This window comes from Dryobates pubescens, chromosome 35 (genome assembly GCF_014839835.1).
Source record: "Dryobates pubescens isolate bDryPub1 chromosome 35, bDryPub1.pri, whole genome shotgun sequence".
Taxonomy (NCBI): Eukaryota; Metazoa; Chordata; class Aves; order Piciformes; family Picidae; genus Dryobates; species Dryobates pubescens.
The window spans coordinates 8499252-8516738 of record NC_071646.1 but is presented as its reverse complement, the minus strand read 5'-3'; the positions used below and the strand labels follow the sequence as shown (position 1 = coordinate 8516738).

Sequence of the window (17487 nt, the reverse complement as noted above, 5' to 3'; positions counted from 1 at the left end):
GGCAGAGCCTGGGCTCTGACCCCTTCCTCCCTGCTGCAGGCTCTGATCTCCGGAGGCCTTGCGGTCCTGGCCCGCGACCCATCCTTTGTCACGGTGACCAGGGAGGAGATGGCAGCCAGCAGCCAGCTGGAAGTGCATGAGATGGAGAGAGCAGCCCTGGAGCTGCTGAAGGGAAGAGGAACACTGCAGGATACAAAAACTGGCTCTGCCCTCTAGGACACCTCGGCAGCTCCCCAGGGCTGAGTGCAGCCCCCTGCCAGAAAACCACCACTGCCACTCACCTGTGAGCCTCCTGCTGATGCAGCCCAGTGGGCACTGTCCCTTCAGGAGCTGGCAGGGGTTGCTGGAGCAATGCCACACTGCTACCCCTCTCTGCTGGGGTCCTGGTGGGCTCTGTCCAGCTACAGAAGGATCTTTGGGCTGGTCTCCAGGTGCAGGACAGGACAATGCTGTGCCAGCAGAGTCTTGCAAGCACTGGACAGGTCATTAAAGCGTTCCTGCTATATGACCCTGTGGATGCCCCTGTGCCCTCCTTCCTCAGCCACCCTGCCTGCACAGTCTGTGCACAGTCTGGCTGCTTGCTGTGGAGCCCAGCCCAGGGAGTAGGCTGTGAAAGTGAGACCACATTTACCCAGAGCTGGCAGTGATTCATGTGGCAGCTTCCATCCCCCATGCTGAGGGAGCTCTGTCCTTGCTCCTAAGTGCTCACACCTTGACCAACCATCCTGAGGTGCCAAGCTCTGGGAATCTCCTGGCATCCCAGCAGCGGGACCCAGTATTTGCTAGAGCCTATTCCTCCTCCTTGAAGCCAAGACTCTTCTGTGGGGAGGAGACCAGATCTGCTTTGGCCTGGGCAGGAGGCAGGCACAGGCTCACTGTGCCAGTCTCCACTGGGCACTGCAGTGTGATTTCTGTCACCTCATATATCTCCACTCTTGGGTGTCCATTGGTCAGCCTGGCCTGCAGGAGGGTCACATCCAGCCCACAGACATCTCCTCTGCTCTGCAGGGAACAAGCCAGAGGTGCCACAGCCAGGAGAGCGCAGAGAGCATGGCACTTGCTGCATGCCCATGCCAGTACTGCCCAGTGCTGCCTGGCATCAAGTGGCTGCTGAGGTCTTTCCTCTCCTGGAATGAGCCCACCCAAGGGTTTCACTTGAGAGTTCAGTGCCCCAGTCAGGGTCTGGGTGCCAGAGGAGAGCTGGGGCAGCCACATCTCCCCAGGCTATGCTTGGATCTTGCTCCACAGGGCCTCCAGTGCAGTGAGCTGGGCTAGGCTGGGCTCTTCCTCACCTAATCTGTATTAAAACACAGCAAAGTGATGGGACCCAGGGGAGGTGCTGGATCAATGGAGCTTGTCTGCTCTCCAGCAGAGCTTTGATTTGTTAACTTAATACAGGCAATGGCTGCTGCTGAGCCCCAGCTGCAGCCTGAGCACTGGGCAGCCTCTCCTGTGCAGGAGCTGCAGACAGCTTTGCCCCAAGGGGATGCAGGCACTTGGCAGGGATGGTGTGGGGGCAGCTGCTGCATCCCTCGCTCTTGCTCTGCTGAGACAGGGCATAGACATCCCCCACCCCCCTTACACACACCCCTGCTCCTGAGGAAGGGGCACAGGGTGCTTGGCAGTAAGGCTCTGCCAGGGGCATGTGTAGGATGCCCTCTGAGGTGAATGTTTCCTGGTCCCTTCGGTGTGGTGTGAGACTGTATGAGGCACTTTGCAGGGCAGGTGAGGGCTCACCAGGGACTCCAAACACAAAGGGTGCCACTAGGGTGGGGATGTACTGCAGTGGGGCAGTGCCTCTGCACCCTCTGCTGGGGTCTGGGGCTGAACAGGGGCATCTGAGGGCTCCTTCTTGGGTTGAATTCTAGCTGAACTGGGCAACAAATATGTCTTGTGACACTGCTAGCACAAGGGTGGGAGCAGGAAGATAGAATCACAGAAAACACCTGGTTGGAAGAGACCTCCAAGCTCACCCAGCCCAACCCTCCACCCAGCACTGCAGGCTCAGCACCAAACAATGGCCCTAAGCACCACAGCTGCTTGAACACCCCCAGGGATGGTGACTGCAGCACTGCCCTGGGCAGCCTCTGCCAATGTCTGAGATCCCTTCCAGGGCAGAAATATCTCCTCAGATCCAGCCTGAACCTCCCCTGGGGCAGCCTGAAACCATTGCCTCTGCTCCTGTCCCTTGCCACCAAGGAGCAGAGGCTGCCCCCTCCTTGCTCCAGCCTCCTCTTCCCCAGCCTGAACACCCCCAGCTCCTTCAGCCCCTCCTCACAGCCCAGGGGCTCCAGGCCCCTCTCCAGCCTCACTGCCCTGCTCTGGACAGGCTCCAGCCCCTCAATGTCCTTCCTGGAGTGAGGGCCTAGAGCTGAACACAGCACTTGAGGTGTGACCTCCCCCGTGCTGAGCACAGGGGAATGGTCACCTCCTGTCCCTGCTTCTGACCCTGGTTCTCATACACTAAGGTCAGCAACACTTCCCTGCCCCTTTCCTTCTGGAGCTCTGGAGAGGAAGGGTCCAGCCCCAGGCATAACAGCAGCTCAGGGTGGGAGGTCACAGTTGCACTTGGGAGACAAAATGAGAGACAGCCCAGGACACAGACTATCTGCTGCTCATGCCCATGATGCTGTACCAGCATGAGGTGCCTGGAACTTATGCCAGAAGATGCCAAGCTGGCTCCCCCAGGGTACAGAGCCCCATGTGCCCCTTGGGAACCTCAGGAGGAGCATAAGCAGGCAGGATGAAGGAAAGAAGGCATCCAGAGCCCCGAGCAGAGGACAGGTGCAGTGCCCCATGCTGGGCACAGCTCTGACTTCATCAGCTGTCAGCTACCAGTGCTGGCATGTCCTGACTGTCCTAAAGCAGCACAGCCTGGGCTCCTCAAAGTAAACCTCAGCATGCCCCAGTTTCCCTTCATGCTCTGTTGCTGTTCACCCAGACATCAACACAGACCTGCAGAGCTGGGGCTCCCCTGTAGGTCTCACACTGCTTCAGCCTGGGAGGTGCTTTATTTCCTGCTGAGGCAGGGGCTCCCTGTGCCCCTGGGCAGTGCAGGCTCTGCCAGCACAGGGCACTGACACCATAGCAGGGAAGTGTGTCCTCAGTGCTAGGTGTAACCTGGCCAGTGGCTTGGGGACAATGTGTGGAGTAGTGTCTGTGCTCAGCTCCCGTGTCCCCATGCAGCAGCACCTGCACCCTCATCTGCACAGTAGCTTCTTGCAGGCTGCCCAGTTCCTGCTGCTGCCATCTTTACCAGTCCCTCAGCATGATGCTGTGGTGCTTGCCCGCTAGTGGGGAGCTGGGGGCTAGCTGTAGGGCTGCCTGCCAGCAGTGCCAGGGCTGGGCTGTCACAGGGGCATGATGCCTCTTCCTTGTGGCCCTCGTGCAGGAACAGGGAGAGCTCCAGTGCCGCCCACCCAGCAGCACCTGAGGCACCAGGGCTGGCTGCGAGCCTCTCCCATGTGCAGCTGGGGACAGAGAATCTGAGTGATGGGCAGAGGCCCAGGAACAGGGGAGGGAGACGAAGGCAGGGGGAACGAGAGGCTGGTAAGGGCATCATGTCCGGAGCTGAACAACACTGCGATGCACTGGGCAGCACCAGCCCGCTCTGGGCACCACCGGCCCGCACTGAGCTGCCAGGGTGATGGCCTCCCCGGGCTTCCCCAGCCCCCTGGGGTGTTTGCACACCAAGATCCGCAGGGGCTCCAGGGCTCTGCTCCTTCCTGGGGGCGGGCAGCACCCATCCCGGAGGATCCCGGGCTGCATACCTGCTGTCGCATGAGCGGGAAGTCCGAAGCAGCCCCGATACAGCCCGGAACAGCCCCAGTACGGCTCCGGTACCGCCGTGCGCAGGAGGCAGCTGGTGCCGCTGGCCCGAGGAGGGGCGGCAGGTACCGCTAGCTGCGCGAAAGGCACACGACAGCTGTGCGCGTCCCCGCGTGCGCGGGGGCGCGCCCGCGGCCCGGCAGTGCAGCCACGGGGGCGTGCCCGTCCCGCCTCCGGCACCTGGGGCCGCCCCTGACCGCCCCCTCCCCGCCTGCGGATGCTCTCCGGCAGCGGCGGCCGCGGTGCCCGGGCGGCGAGGGCATGGCGGCCCCGGATAGCTGCGTGAAGGTGGCCGTGAGGTGAGTGCCGGGGAGCCGCAGGGGGCTCGGTGCACCACCCCCCCCCGGGGCGCAGGGGGCTCGGTGCACCTCGGGGCTCATCGGCGGACTGGGGGCTCCAGCTTTGTGTGCGCGGCTCGTGGCTTGCCGATGCTTGGCTCGGCGCTGCCCAGCCCCGGGGCACCGTGACCCCTCCGGTCCCCACTCGGTTTTTGTCGCACCAGCAGCCCCCCATGTCCCTCCGCTGCTGCCGCTGTCTTCCCCAACCTCCAGCTCCGCATCGTTTCGGAGCTGCCACCCCCCTCTCCCTCATTCACCCCACCTCGCTGCGAGCCCCGTGGTGCCCTCCTCCCCCCGCCATCGCCGGGACCCCCCGGCGCCTTTACCTGGAGAAAGGCTGTCGCCAGCCTTTGCAGCTCGGCAACCCAGGGCTGCGTCGCGGGTGGGTTTGCCCCCGCCGGTATTGTCAGTCAGGGTGCCCACCCCCGCCCCACCACTCCCACCTCCCCTCGGCTAGGTGACAGGGAGCGCTGCGGCATCTCGATGTCCTTTGTGCTGGCTCCGGGCTGGGAACAATGCGCGTCCAGACCGCGCACCGCAGCCACGGAGCTGCCGGCGGCATCCAACGCATGTGGGGCTTGGGGGGGCGCTGCGGGAGCTCCAGGGGCTCCAGGCTGGCGAGACACACCCGCGGTGTCCGCAGAGCCCACGGGGCACGGTGGGACCGCAGGCTCTTTGTTAGCGCCGTGCCAGGCTGCGCACCGCAGCCCGGCTGCACTTCGCTTCTCCCCGGCGGGAGGGGGAAGCCCCCGGAGGAAGTGGGGGTCCGAGCCCTGCCGGAGCCAGCGGGAGAGGCAGAGAGCTCCCTGCCTGGCTGTCACGGCCGGAGCTGCGTCCCGCGTGGGGCTGGGGCCCGGCGTTCGGCTTCCTCTGGCTGTCCCTGTCCTGCGCCGGCCCAGCCCGCAGCTTCCGGACACGCGTGACCCCAGCCCGGCCCTCGGCGCCCCTGTCTCCCGAGCAGGGTTCGGAGCGGGACTGGGCGAGGGCAGGGGCGGTCGGGTCCCAGCCCCAGTCGGTCACACGCAGCCCCGCCTGGCCGCGCCAGCCTTGCCTCGACCGTGGGGCTGCGAGTTCCCCGTGGGGAGGGCAGGGCAGGGCAGGCTGATTGGGGTACTGCTGGTGGTCTTCAAGGGGATCTCTTAGCACCCGGAGGAGGATTTGTGGTGGGCACAGCCCTGGCTGGTTCCTGCCTGTCTGAGCAGAGTGAGAGCACAAAAGATGCTGGGTGCAGCATCAGTGATGCAGGGAGAGAGGATGGGTGTGGGGCTGTGCATGCTGCTGCTGTGTGCCTGTGCACGTCTCTGTGTGTACACATCTGTGCATGTGTGTGCACACCTGTGCATGTGTGTGCACATCTGGGGGGGGTGCATGTATGCACACCAGGACCCCTCCCAGCACTGCCTGTGTGTCTTCCTCCTCAGACGGTGGCAGTGAGGATTTTCTGCCTTGCTCCATTTGAAAGACTGAGGATCGGGGCCAGGCTGTTGTTTGAAAGGGTGGAGGAGCTGCAGGGGAGGTGACAGCATCCCTATTGTGCAGGTGCTGCAGTCCCTGTGCAGGGACAGGGCTGGATTGTGCCAAGGTGAGAGGAGTGCCCATGCCAGGACACTGACAGGGGACCCAAGTGGCAGCTGGAGGTGGAGGTTTCCTGCTGGCTGCACTCTTCCTGTCCTCCATCCTGCGTTTCTCTCAGGATGGAGCCTTGTAACAAAGGCCAAACTCAGGCTGTGGTCCCTTTTGCCCAGGAGTCATTCCTGCTGGGCTCTTCCCACCTTCTGAGTCCTGCCATCAATGGGCATTGACTATCCTGGGCATGGGGAGGGGATCATGACTAGGAGGGGATCATGACTAGGAGGTGACTTGAACTGTAGCGTTACAGTGGGGCTGGGGTGTCCATGCCGAGCATCCATGGGAGAGGGAGGAGGTTCAACTGTCTCCTGCACCCACGTTCAAGGGAGCAAGGTGGCATCCCCCTTGGTGGGTGTCAGGCAGCTGGGGTGGTGAGGTGGCAAAGCGAGCGGGCAGGACAAAGGAGGGAGGCTGGGAGCAGGGAGGCTGCAAGACAAAGCAGGCAGGTGGCAGCACCACGTGGGATGGTGGCTCCTGGGGCTGGGCTGAGAGCACTGAGGCCCTCTGGACCTCCCAGCTTCTCTGCCAACGTAGCCCTGAAGGGCTGGCGATGGATCCCCTCCTGCCCTGGGGAGAATAGTGACATTTATCCTTTGGGAGCACTCGTGACACTCTGCCAGGGAGCAGCTGGGCTGCATGAGTCTCCAAGACCTCCCACCCTCTGAGCACACCTGCCCCCAGATCCCACCTCCCTCAGTGGTCAGAGCATGGAGGCTGAATGCCGCTGGGGTGTGACAGGACACTGACCAGAGCTCCCCTTTTGTCCTTTTACAATAACATAAATGTGGCAGCTGTGCCATTTCTTTGGAGTCTTTATGCCCAGGGACACTGGAAAGCAGTTTTGGCTTTGGAGGAAAGTGCTGCGTACTGCTGGAGGTAAATGGCTGGGTGGTGGGGATGGTCCAGGCCATGGGATTGGTCCAGCTGATGTCAAGAAGTGCTGCAGCCACTAGGACCATCTCTGGGGCCTCACAGAACCCTCAGGGTGGGCAGAGTAGGGGAAGAGGAGCAGGGATGTTGGGGCTGTGCTGTCCTTGAGAGGACCCCAGTTCCTGCTGGTTCTTCTGGTCTGGCACGAGGAGGCAGGAGAGATGCTGTGGGGTTTCACTGTCGGCTTCACAGCTGTGGGAGAGCCCTGGCTGCCTCCCTGGCAGGTCTAAAGAGCCCAGGTGCTGAGCCAGGGAGTGGGTCACAGGAGTGTTATTTAAGCTTCCTGTGTGCCAGGAGTGAAATGGCCAGACGTGCTGCAGTGGGCAGAGGAAAACACAGGCCCAGCATCTGCTCCTGGCCTAGGGACTCCTTTCTACCTGCACCTTGTACCTGTGACTCAGACCTGCACTGTCTGCACGGGCAGGGCTGGATCTTGGCCTGACTCCCACCTTCCCTGCGGGCATCAGGGTTAAGCCTGGCATGTTGCTTCATGGACACCTTTGAGCTTGCCAGCTCCAGTGGGCATCAAGATGCTCACATCCCCTGCACCCACATACAGCCTCTGCCACCTCACTGCCTGCTGCTGGGGGAGGCTTCCTCAGCCTGGGGAGGGCAACAGCTGCTGCTTCCTTCTGTAGATGAACTGCAGAGGCTGCCCACATGTGCCCTCCATCCAGGAGCACAGCCACTGCTCTGAGGGTCGTGCCTCCCCTCAAGCCTCAGCCTTCCCTGTAGCCCCCAAGCTCACAGTGAGGAGCTGTTGGCTCTTGCAGCTGCAGCCAGCCAAGGTGCCATGGGTGAGCAGGACTTGTGCTGGGTGCAGGAGGCTGAGCCCAGCCCCGTTGCGTGTGGGTGGTTCTGCTGTGTCAGGAAGAGCTGATGATGTGTATTGACCCAGAGGCCATTAAATTCCTTGGCCAGGAGAGGTCTGAGAGCTGAGCTGGCTGCAGAAGGGCTCCCTGAGGGCCCTTTCAAAGTGCCCAGCTCATCAGAGAGGTGGTGCCTACCCCCTGTGCCAGAGCTGCTCGTGGTGCAAGCACTCCCAGCCAGCTGCAGAGACTCAGGAAATGGAGCTTGTGAAATTGGGGAAGGAAGTTGAGTCGGGTTTCAAGTTTATTTAAACCCTGCAACCTCCAGTGCTCTGCTGCTCTCATAAACACTCCTGCTGTGATGCTCTGTGTGGGCAGCCCTGTGCTTGCTGGCCCCTGCCCCAGAGAGCTGCTCCCATCTCCTTCTTTGTGAAGATGGATGGGATGTGCCACTCAGGATGGGCCAGACCCTCCTCCCCCTCACCATGTGCCCTGGAGGGCCTTGGCTCAGCTGCAGCATGTGGGCAAAGGTCAGGTTCCAGAATCAGCTGGGCTCCTGGCATCTTTGCTGCCACATGGCCAGGGCTCCTCTGCCTGCTGGGATAGCTCCAAAGCCTCTGGGACCAGCTGGGCTTGGTCTCTGAGGAGGCAGAGTTGTATCCCTTCCAAACCAGATAGTCCTGGGTCTGGATGGAGAGGTGGTGTGAGTCCAACTCATGCCATGCTGGTGTGCATGCTGCCCAAAGGCTTCAGCATGGAGAGGGCTGGCCCAGCCAGGTCCTTGCTGCCCACCATCACCAAGGTGCTGCTGCTACTCTGAACCCCTTTGGTGTGCTGCTAGTGGCTGATTGTCTTCTGCCAGATCTGTCTGGTGTTTGACTGCTTCTGCTCACGTCACAGGGGAGGCAGGAGGCAAAGCTACCTCACTGTGCAGATTAGGGAGATGTCCTGGTGTGGTGGCACAGCCCATCCTGGGGGTGCCCCATCTCTCATCTGCAGTAGCTGGGAGACTGCTTTGCGTGCAGCCAGAAAGGAAATCTCTCAGGACGCTGCTGTACCCTGTGGGTGCTGGGCAGGCAGAGCAGTAGGGTGGGCACCCCAAGCTGCTTTCCCACATCCTGTGGCTGCTTTGCTGCTGTGCTGAGCCCATGCAGGCAAGCTGCTGCTCTTCGGTAACACTTTGGGACTTCCCAGCCCCAGTCTGGGCAGGGTTAAATTGGCACCCCAGGTCTGGAGAGAGACAGGGGGACCTGAGGCAGGTGGGGGGCGTGGAAGGGAAGCGCTGAGCCCAGAGGTTTGTGTGCCTGGCTGCCTGGGGCACGCCTGGTTTCGCAGCCTGCGCCTTAAAGCGGGGCTGGAGCCGGCGCCGAGGCAGGAGGGAGGCAGGGCTGCAGCCTGCGGCATCACTCGCAGCACAGCAGCTTTAAGAGGCTCTTGGTGCCTGCACCCCCTACCCATCACCCGCCGGCCCGGGGGCAGTGCTGTGGAGCCTCGGTAACTCGAGGGGCTGGGGTCTCCAAGCCAGAGGACACCACCAGCCGCGGCTGTCCTGCACCAGCAGGGACATGGGGGGCAAGAGAAAACTGCAGGAGATGAAACCTTAAACAAAGCTGTCAGGAACATGGCTCCAGGCCCCCAGGGAGGGAAGGCGATAGCCCTGCTGAGCCCGGTGCTAAGGAGCCAGCCCACCCTGACATTGTTGTGCCGGTCCCTCTGGGAGCCCCGTGGTCCCACAGGGCTCTTTCCTGCTGGAGGCTGTCAAAACAGAGTCCCTGCCGTTGGTTAAACAGCCGTGGCGTAGGGGGGTTGTGAGGGCAGCTGCTGCTGGGCGCTGCTGCTGGGGAGCAGCAGGCTGCTGGGGGACTCTTCGCACTGCTCAGATGCTGCTGGGTTTCTCCTTTGGCTTGGTGGGAGGGAGAGCAAGCAGCTTCCTACCACCTCTTCCCCTCCAGGCCGAGCAGCTCATCCAGAGGCCCTGTCTGTGCCTCTGCACTGCTGTGAAGCCAGAGGCTGCTGGTAACTTCATCCTGCTTGGTGTCTGCCCCTCTGCCTTTTTCCATGTAGACACAACAGGGTTGATCACATTTCCATGTGAGGGTTTGGGGCTGAGCTGGAGGTTCCAGGGATCCCAGTGAGATCCCTTCCCCCCACTTTGCACCTCCCTGGGGACAGGACACGGTAGGGGAGGCTTCTTGTCCTTGCTTGCTGGAGCTGAGCCTGTGTCATGGTTCCCATGCCCCATGGAACCCCACAGGGCTGTGAACCCCTCCCTGCCTATCCACCCATATCCAGCTGCTGTTCTTGGTGGATGCCTCTGTGGTGTCTTGTGGGTGGCCTGCCAGCCCTGCTCCAAGCTCTAAGTCTGTTCTCCCAGTGTTGTCAGCCCCATGCCTGTGCCAGAACCAAGGACAAAGCTCTGGAGATTGGCACTGGGGAGGCCCAAGGGCATTCCTGCACCAGTCTGACCTCCCCAGGGTTGACAGATTGCATAAAGGTCCTTCTGCCCACCTGCCCCTAGCCTCTGCTGCAGCCAGGGCCCCACAGGCTCCCAGCTCCCTTGCTGCAAAGTGGTGCAACCTGACCTTTAGCACCAGGCACAACTGCCTCTGACTTCTTTCCTGGGCTTTTCCTTCCTCCTTCGCCACAGCCTGAGGCTTGTCTGAGTGCTGGAGCCCAAGGAACCAGGCATGAGTGCTCAGAGGAGAGGGATGGAGATGCTTGGGACAGGATGCTGAGTGGGACAGGGAGGGATGTGCCAGGTCTGTCCATCCTGCTCTGCCCAGAAGCCACAAGGGTCCGTCCCATGAGCTTCACGTGAGCTTCTGCACTGCAGGGTGTAATAACCCAAACCCTTTGGTAGAGCCCTGTGGGTGTGCTGGGGGCATGCTCTTGGGTGGGATGTCTCCAGCCTTGCACAGGTCTGGGAGGAGATGAGCAGTGCTGGCAAAGAGGAAAAGTGTCAAACTGGAAGGAAAAGGCTGGAGCTGGGCTCCTTGGTCTTTGCCTTCACAGAACCACAGAATGCCAGGGGCTGGAAGGGACCTCTGGAGATCATCCAGTCCCAGCCCCTGCCAGAGCAGGGCACCCAGAACACATCCAGGTGGGGTTGGAAAGGCTCCAGAGGAGACTCCACAGCCTCTCTGGGCAGCCTGCTCCAGGCTCCAGCAGCCTCCCAGGGACAAAGTTTTCCCTCCTGCTCCCCTGGCAGCTGCTCTGCTCCAGCTTGCCCCCAGTGCCCCTTGTGCTGCCCTTGGCCATCCCTGAGCAGAGTCTGGCTCCAGCCCTGCACAGCTTTATCCCCAGCACTGAGGGCAGCCCTCAGGCTGCTCTGCTCCCAGCTCCCAGCCCCAGCTGCCTCAGCTGTGCTCCCAGGGAGATGTTCCACTGCCTGCAGCAGCTCTGGGGCTCTGTGCTGGACTCTCTCAAGCAGTGCCCTGAGGTTCTTCTTGACCTGAGGGACCCAGAACTGGACACAATATTCCAGCTGTGGCCTCAGCAGGGCAGAGTGGGAGGAGAATCTCTCTGACCTACTCACTACAGCCCTTCTAATGCACCCCAGGATACCCTTGGCCCAGGGCACATTGCTGGCTCAAGGGCATCCTGGCCACTAGGCCTCCCCAGGTCCCTCTCCTCTGTCCTGCTCAGTCCCCAATCTATTCTGGTCCCTGTGGTTGTTCTTCCCCAGCTGCCAGACTCTCCCCTGGCCCTTGCTGGATTTCAGTCAGTTTCTCCCAGCCTTCCTCTCTGCCCTCCAAGTGCTGAGGACACTTCCTTGGCTTGGTGTTGTAGGGCTGGAGGCACATCCTGGCCCTCCTGCACTAGGAGAGGGGTATCTCCCAGGCCAGTCTGCTCATCTGTTATTTCCTGCTGCACCTGCCTAAGGAGGTTTAGGTTTCTTAAAGCAAAACACACCTGCTCCCTTCCCACCTGTGAGACCATTTGCTCCTGGGTGCTCATCCATGCAGGGGATTGAGGCACCCTCAGTAAATCTGCAGGTGACACCAAGCTGGGTGGCTGTGTCCATCTGCAAGAGGGCAGGGAGGCTTTGCAGTGGGACCTGGACAGGTCCACCCATGGGGTCAAGGCTCTGGGAGGGCCCTGGGGGTGGTGGTTGGCAGTCAATTAAATATGAGCCAGCAGTGCCCAGATGCCCAAGAAAGCCAATGGCAGCCTGGCTTGGGTCAGAAGCAGGGTGGGCAGCAGGGACAGGAGGTGACCATCCTCCTGTGCCCAGCACTGGGGAGGCCACACCTGGAGTGCTGTGCTCAGCTCTGGGCCCTCCCTGCAGGAAGGACATTGAGGGGCTGGAGCCTGTCCAGAGCAGGGCAGTGGGGCTGGAGAGGGGCCTGGAGCCCCTGGGCTGTGAGGAGGGGCTGAGGGCGTTCAGGCTGGGGAAGAGGAGGCTGAGGGAGACCTCCTTGCTCTCTGCAGCTCCCTGAAGGGAGGCTGGAGCAAGGAGGGGGCAGCCTCTGCTCCTTGGTGGCAAGGGACAGGAGCAGAGGCAATGGTTCCAAGCTGCTCCAGGGGAGGTTCAGGCTGGATCTGAGAAGATATTTCTGCCCTGGAAGGGATCTCAAACATTGGCAGAGGCTGCCCAGGGCAGTGCTGCAGTCACCATCCCTGGCAGCATGGAGCTGGTGCTTAGGGCCATGGTTTGGTGTTGAGCCTGCAGTGCTGGGTGGAGGGTTGGGCTGGGTGAGTTTGGAGGTCTCTTCCACCTGGATGTGTTCTGTGATTCTGCAATATCTTTTGTGGGGGTCACTTCTAGGGGCATGGCTGTGGGGTGGAGGACTGTCCCTCCACTGAGCCGTGTCCAGCACATCCCAGCTCTGTGGGGCCCTGCCTGTCCCCGGGTTGCTCAGCAGGGCAGGGTGGAACCCAGCAGCCAGGGAGTTCCATCCTGCCCTGGGTGCTGGTCCAGCCGTGCTGGCCACGGCCCCCTCTGCTTCGGCAGCATTTGGCTGGAGCACAGGCGCTGGCCGTGGGGGTGTCTGCAGGCAGGCTGAGCCTGCTGCTGTGCTTGCTCCTGCTGGCAGGTGGTTTGCTGTGGCTCTTAATTGGAGCATTTGCTGACCAGACCTGGCAGTCCCCAGTGGGGCTGATTCAATTTATTCTGATTGCTGACCTGCTCCCTTGCCACAGTAATTAAATGCTTAACTTTGTCTTGATTTGGGGCCAAAGCAACCTGTATGCAAACAGCCAGCCCGTGGCAGCCGGCCCTCTGCTCTGCACAGCCAGGAATGGGACCTGGGACATCCCTTCCTGGGCAAAAGGGCAAATCCTCCTTCAGGAGCAAGCCACACTGAGCTGAGCCTGGGGAGCTGCTGTGTGCAGCTGAGGGTGGCAGCCCTGTGCCTGCTGTGCTGGTCTGGAGGCATGGGAAAAGCTGAAGCACTTTGTTCTCACCCTGATGATGCTGGCAGCACCTGGCTGCCTGGGGAGCTGTTTTGCCAGGCTGAGTGCTGCATGCACTGCCACGCTGCAGCCCGTGTGCCACACACTGCCTTGCCTGCTGGGTTTGCAATGCCCAGGGTGTTCCTGACCCATAGGATGTCCTAAGGGATCACAGGGCAGCGCTAGAACTGTTCTGCTGGCTGTCCTGCACTGCTGGGGTGGGATCACAGGGCAGCAGTAAAGCATGAAGAGTGGTTTGGGACAGAGTAGTGAGGAGCAGAGGGGTAAAGAGGCAGGCAGCTGGGGGAGGCTGCAGAGAGCACAAGCAGGGTGACCTTGGGTGATGCAGGGAGCAGGGATAGGGCAATGGGGCAGCGGGGATGGGAACAGGGATGTGGGCAATGCAGGGATGGGAACAGGGATGTGGGCAATGCAGGGATGGGAGTGGGGATGGGAATGGGGCAGACATGGGTGATGCAGGCATGGGAGTGTGATGAATGCAAGGTCAGGGAGGGGAGGGGAGGGGAGTGTGGGTGAGGTGGGGAGCAGCTGGACACAGGGATGGGAGCAGGATGAGTGCAGGTGTTGCAGGAAGTGAGGATGGGAGCAGAATAAATGCAGCTAATGTGGGAACGGGAGTCAGGCCCTGCCTGGGCTTGCCCAGCCTGCCTGTCAGGTACCTCTTCAGCAGTAGAGCTGCATAGCTGGTTGAGGTCTGCCAGCACTAGCCTCTGCCAGCCCACAGCAGCAGAGGTGCCTGCAGCCAGGCAGGGTCAGTATCCCCCAGCCCTGTGCCCGCTGCTAGAGCTGCCAGCATCACAGAGGTCAGCCTTGCCCCTCTGGAGATGGGGTTGACCAGAGCAAGAGGCTCCAAGCTGCCAGGGCCTGGCACAGAGAGGGACAATGCTGCTGAGCTCTTCCACCCCCACTCCCCCACTCCCTGGCCTGGGTCCCTGGGAAACCAGCCCTGCCTGGCTGGGCAGACCTCGTCTCAGGCCTTGGGATGGGGGAGCAATGGCTCCTTGCAGAGGGTCTGCAGGCAGCCACCCTCCCTCCCTGAGCAGCCTCAGAGGGACAGGAGGTCCCTGCTGCAGCCTGGGCAGGTGATCTCATCTGCAGCTGCAGTGATGAGACAGTGAAAGGCAGCTGCAGCTGGGGGATCACCCCCACCCCCAGCCTGGAGCAGCTGCCCTGCAGCCCCTGCCAGCACTGAGAAATGCTGGTGGGTGGGGGGTGCTGTGCTTCACTAGGAGCTGGCAGAGCTCTTCTCCATGGTGCTGGGTGCTGGGCTGGAGCCCCTCTGCCCTGATGCTCATCTTCTTCTGAGACCTGTGCTGGGTGGGATGTTCTCCCTGCCCCAAAAGTGGCTGTGCCTTGGCAGAGTAGGGCAGCCTCAGGGGCACCTGTGTGTGCCTGGCTGTGGGTGCAGGCAGTTTAGGGATGGGGTGGTCATGGCTCTTGCTGTGAGCAGGAGAGCTGTGGGAGTGTGCTGCCACAGCTTTGGCAAAGTACAGGGCACCAAAGGATGCTCTAGAGCCCCCATGGGGGTGCTCATGCTGGTGGGCTGAGAGGGGGCAGCTGAGGCAGACAGGTGAGGAGAGAGGGGTACATGAGGACATGAACCCTGCAGTCCATGGCAGCTGAATTGTGCCTTCTTGGGCAAGGGAACAGCCTCCCTTCATGCATGAAGGGCACTGGGTGGTGGTTGCTGATGGATGCAGTCCTGATGTGGGGCTGTGCCTGGTGTGGTGAACTTTTTCCCTCCCACTGGTTGCAGGGCTGGAGATGCTGGGAGGGACAGGCCCCTTGCCAGGAGGGCTGCTCCTGCCAGGGTGTAGGAATCCCTGAGCTGACCTTGTGAGGGCTTCCTGTGGGAGCTGGCTGCCCCGAGGTGCCCATCCAGTGCTTGGCTTCCAGCCTTGCCTAGCTCCCTCCCTCACCCCAGGCCAACGCTGGCACAGGGCAGCCGTGTGGAACAACTCTCCCTTTGTTCTTGCTGCCGAGGCTCCCTGCCTCTGGAGGTGTGAGATCCGCCTCCCCCTCCCTCCCAGATGCTCCGACCCCCTGGCAGCCCAGCCCTGGAGATGAGGCTTTCACAGCCTGCCAACCCTGTGGGGAAGGGAAGGAGTGATGGAGAGGCTTCCAACCGAGGTCCCCTTTGTGTCTCCGGGTGGCTGCAGGCCCCTCCTGGCACACACACCACTTGTGCTGCCGGGTTTGGACGCTGCTGCTGGAGCTGCTGCCATGTGCCTGTCACTGCCCTGGGGAATGCTGCACGGTCGGGAAGGAGCCCTCTGCACCTCTGCTTGCCGCTCTGCACTCCTGCCTGCCCCTCTGCCCCTGTGCATTCTTCTGCTCCCCACCTTCCACCGAGTGCCCAGGGCTGGGAAGAGACCAGGTTTGCTTGGCAGGAGCGCTCAGCCTGGGACCATGCAGCTCTGTCCTGGGGACTTGGTCCCTTGTCACCATCCCTTTGCCTGGGGACAGTGCCTGTGACCAGACTCATGCTGGCTGTCTCCTCCCTGGATGCACTGCCTGTGCTGAGGCTGCTTTATCAGCTGGCCCCAGGGCAGCCTGCGTCATCCTCATGCTGGCTTCAACAAGGGGAAGCACTCACCTGTGCCACCATGGGGACAGCTGGGTGCAGGCTGCCCAGTGGAGCCAGGGCTCTGGTTCATACCTGCCTGAGCTTGGGGGGTGATGAGGCAGCACTCCCATGGTTCAGGGCTGGTTTATTTTGGTTGCTGCTTAGCAGGTAAGTCCTTAATTGCCACATAAAATTAGGAGCCTGTGCCATGGGCTCCCAGAGAAACTGAGGCAGAGCACAGCAAGAGCTACCACCTCCCCCAGCATCACCTGGTGAGGATGAGGACAGCAGAGAGCTGGTGCTGACTCTGCAGATACTTAGGTTATGTTTGACTGGAAAACTGCCCTCCAAAAATGGACCTGGGGGTGCTGGTTGGCAGCAGCTGAAGATGAGCCAGGGTGTGCCCAGCCTGGCTTGGATCAGCACTGATGTGGGCAGCAGGAGCAGGGAAATGATCCGGCAAGGTCCAGAGAGGGACAACAGAGCTGGGGAAGGGTCTGGAGAACAGTGCAGGGAGGAGCAGCTGAGGGAACTGGGGGTGTTGAGCCTGGAGAAGAGGAGGCTGAGGGAGACCTCGTTGCTCTCGGCAGCTCCCTGAGAGGAGGCTGCAGCCAGTGGGGGGGTTGGCTCTGCTCACCAGGAACAAGTTGCACCAGGGGGAGGTTTAGGTTGGATTTTAGGAAAACTTTCTTCACCAGAATTGTTGTTAAGCCCTGGAACAGGCTGCCCAGGGCTGTGGTGGAATCACCCTCCCCAGACGTACTTAGAAGCTGTGTAGCTGTGCTGAGGGATGTGGTTTAGTGGTAGACTTGGCAGTGCTGGGTTAGTGGTGGGACTCCATTAAAGGTCTTTCCAACCTAAAGGATTCTGTGGTGCTCTGTTTGGAAGCAGCCTTGTGGTGCCTGGGTGTGACTTGAACACCTACCTGGCCAAGGTCTTGTGCTGCCCAGTGCCTGGCATGGTGATGTTCCTCCTGGGGGGGCAGGCCTGGCACCCTGTGGTGTGGGAGAGCTGAGACAGTCAGAAGCCCTGAGCAATGTCACTTGGTGGCCATGTGAATCTCCTGTGCTGCTGGCTGCTCTGTGCCATTCCATGCTGGTGCTTGTCCATGCCCTCCTGCTTTTGTAGCAAAGGTCTGTGGTATTTGCACAGCAGCTGGCAGCAGCTTCCAAGGATAGCCCTGGATGATGCTTGGCCTATTGCCTGGAGAGCAGGACCCTCCTGGGGGTTTCTTGTTTCTCCAGTCCACTTGGGGAGATGAGACAGCATGGAGAAGCATGCTGAGGACTGGCTCCAGCTGCTGCAGGTCTCCTGGCTGTGTGAGCCAGGGCCAACGTGGAGGTCCCCAGTGTGCTTGCAGCTGGCTGGGCAGCAAGATTAGGGGAGCAGGGGAGACATCTGTCTGGGCAGCTGGAACAGCCCAGCCTGGCCAGGCTTGAAGTGAGACCCTAGGTGGAAAATCCACATTTGCACAGCCCTGAAGCACTGCTGCTCATTGCCTCCCGCAACCCCCCTCTCCCCCCCGAGATTTAATCATGGGGGATGGGGGGAGGGGGTGGAAGAAAGAAATCTTTTGCTGGAAGCTCTCCTCTCAATTTTTGCGAGAGGAAAAAAAAAATCAAAAGCTGCCATGGCTCCAGTTTGTTCCTCTGCCCACCCCCCAGGGACAGCCACCCGGCATGTCTGGGCTGGGGAGAAGGGGAAGCACCTCACGTCGGTCAAGAAGTCATTAAAGCTGGAGGAGGGTGGGACCCTGGGAAGGCGACAGGAGCGAGTCTGGGGCTGAGCACATCAGAAGCTGCTGCCTGTTGTGGCTGCTAAGCTAAAGGAGCTCAGAGACACGCAGCGCTGCTCCCCCACGGCTGCTGCTCAGGCTGAGCCGGCTGCTGGCACTGCCTCCCGCCCTGGCCTCCCAGGCCCGGGCACTTTGGGCTTTCCCAGGCTCTGCTTGGCGCTGCCCGGGGCTGCTGGC

The 17487-nt window shown here is 61.3% G+C and overlaps 2 protein-coding genes across 3 annotated transcripts in view; both read left to right on the top strand.

Moving 5' to 3' along the window:
* The window catches only part of CACNA1S (calcium voltage-gated channel subunit alpha1 S), a 47128-nt gene extending 46607 nt beyond the window's left edge, over window positions 1-521 (top strand). Inside the window, exon 44 of the mRNA XM_009910569.2 lies at window positions 40-521. Coding sequence (XP_009908871.2) covers window positions 40-216 — 177 coding nt within the window. The 3' untranslated portion in view covers window positions 217-521. The remainder of the gene's footprint in view (window positions 1-39) is intronic.
* A 3523-nt stretch (window positions 522-4044) lies between these two features.
* Window positions 4045-17487, top strand: part of KIF21B (kinesin family member 21B) — a 40432-nt gene continuing 26989 nt past the window's right edge. For both annotated transcript variants that reach the window (XR_008463018.1, XM_054176276.1), the window contains exon 1: window positions 4045-4127. Coding sequence is in view for 1 of the 2 variants with exons in the window: in XM_054176276.1 (XP_054032251.1) it covers window positions 4090-4127 (38 nt within the window). In the remaining variant the exon portion in view is untranslated. The remainder of the gene's footprint in view (window positions 4128-17487) is intronic.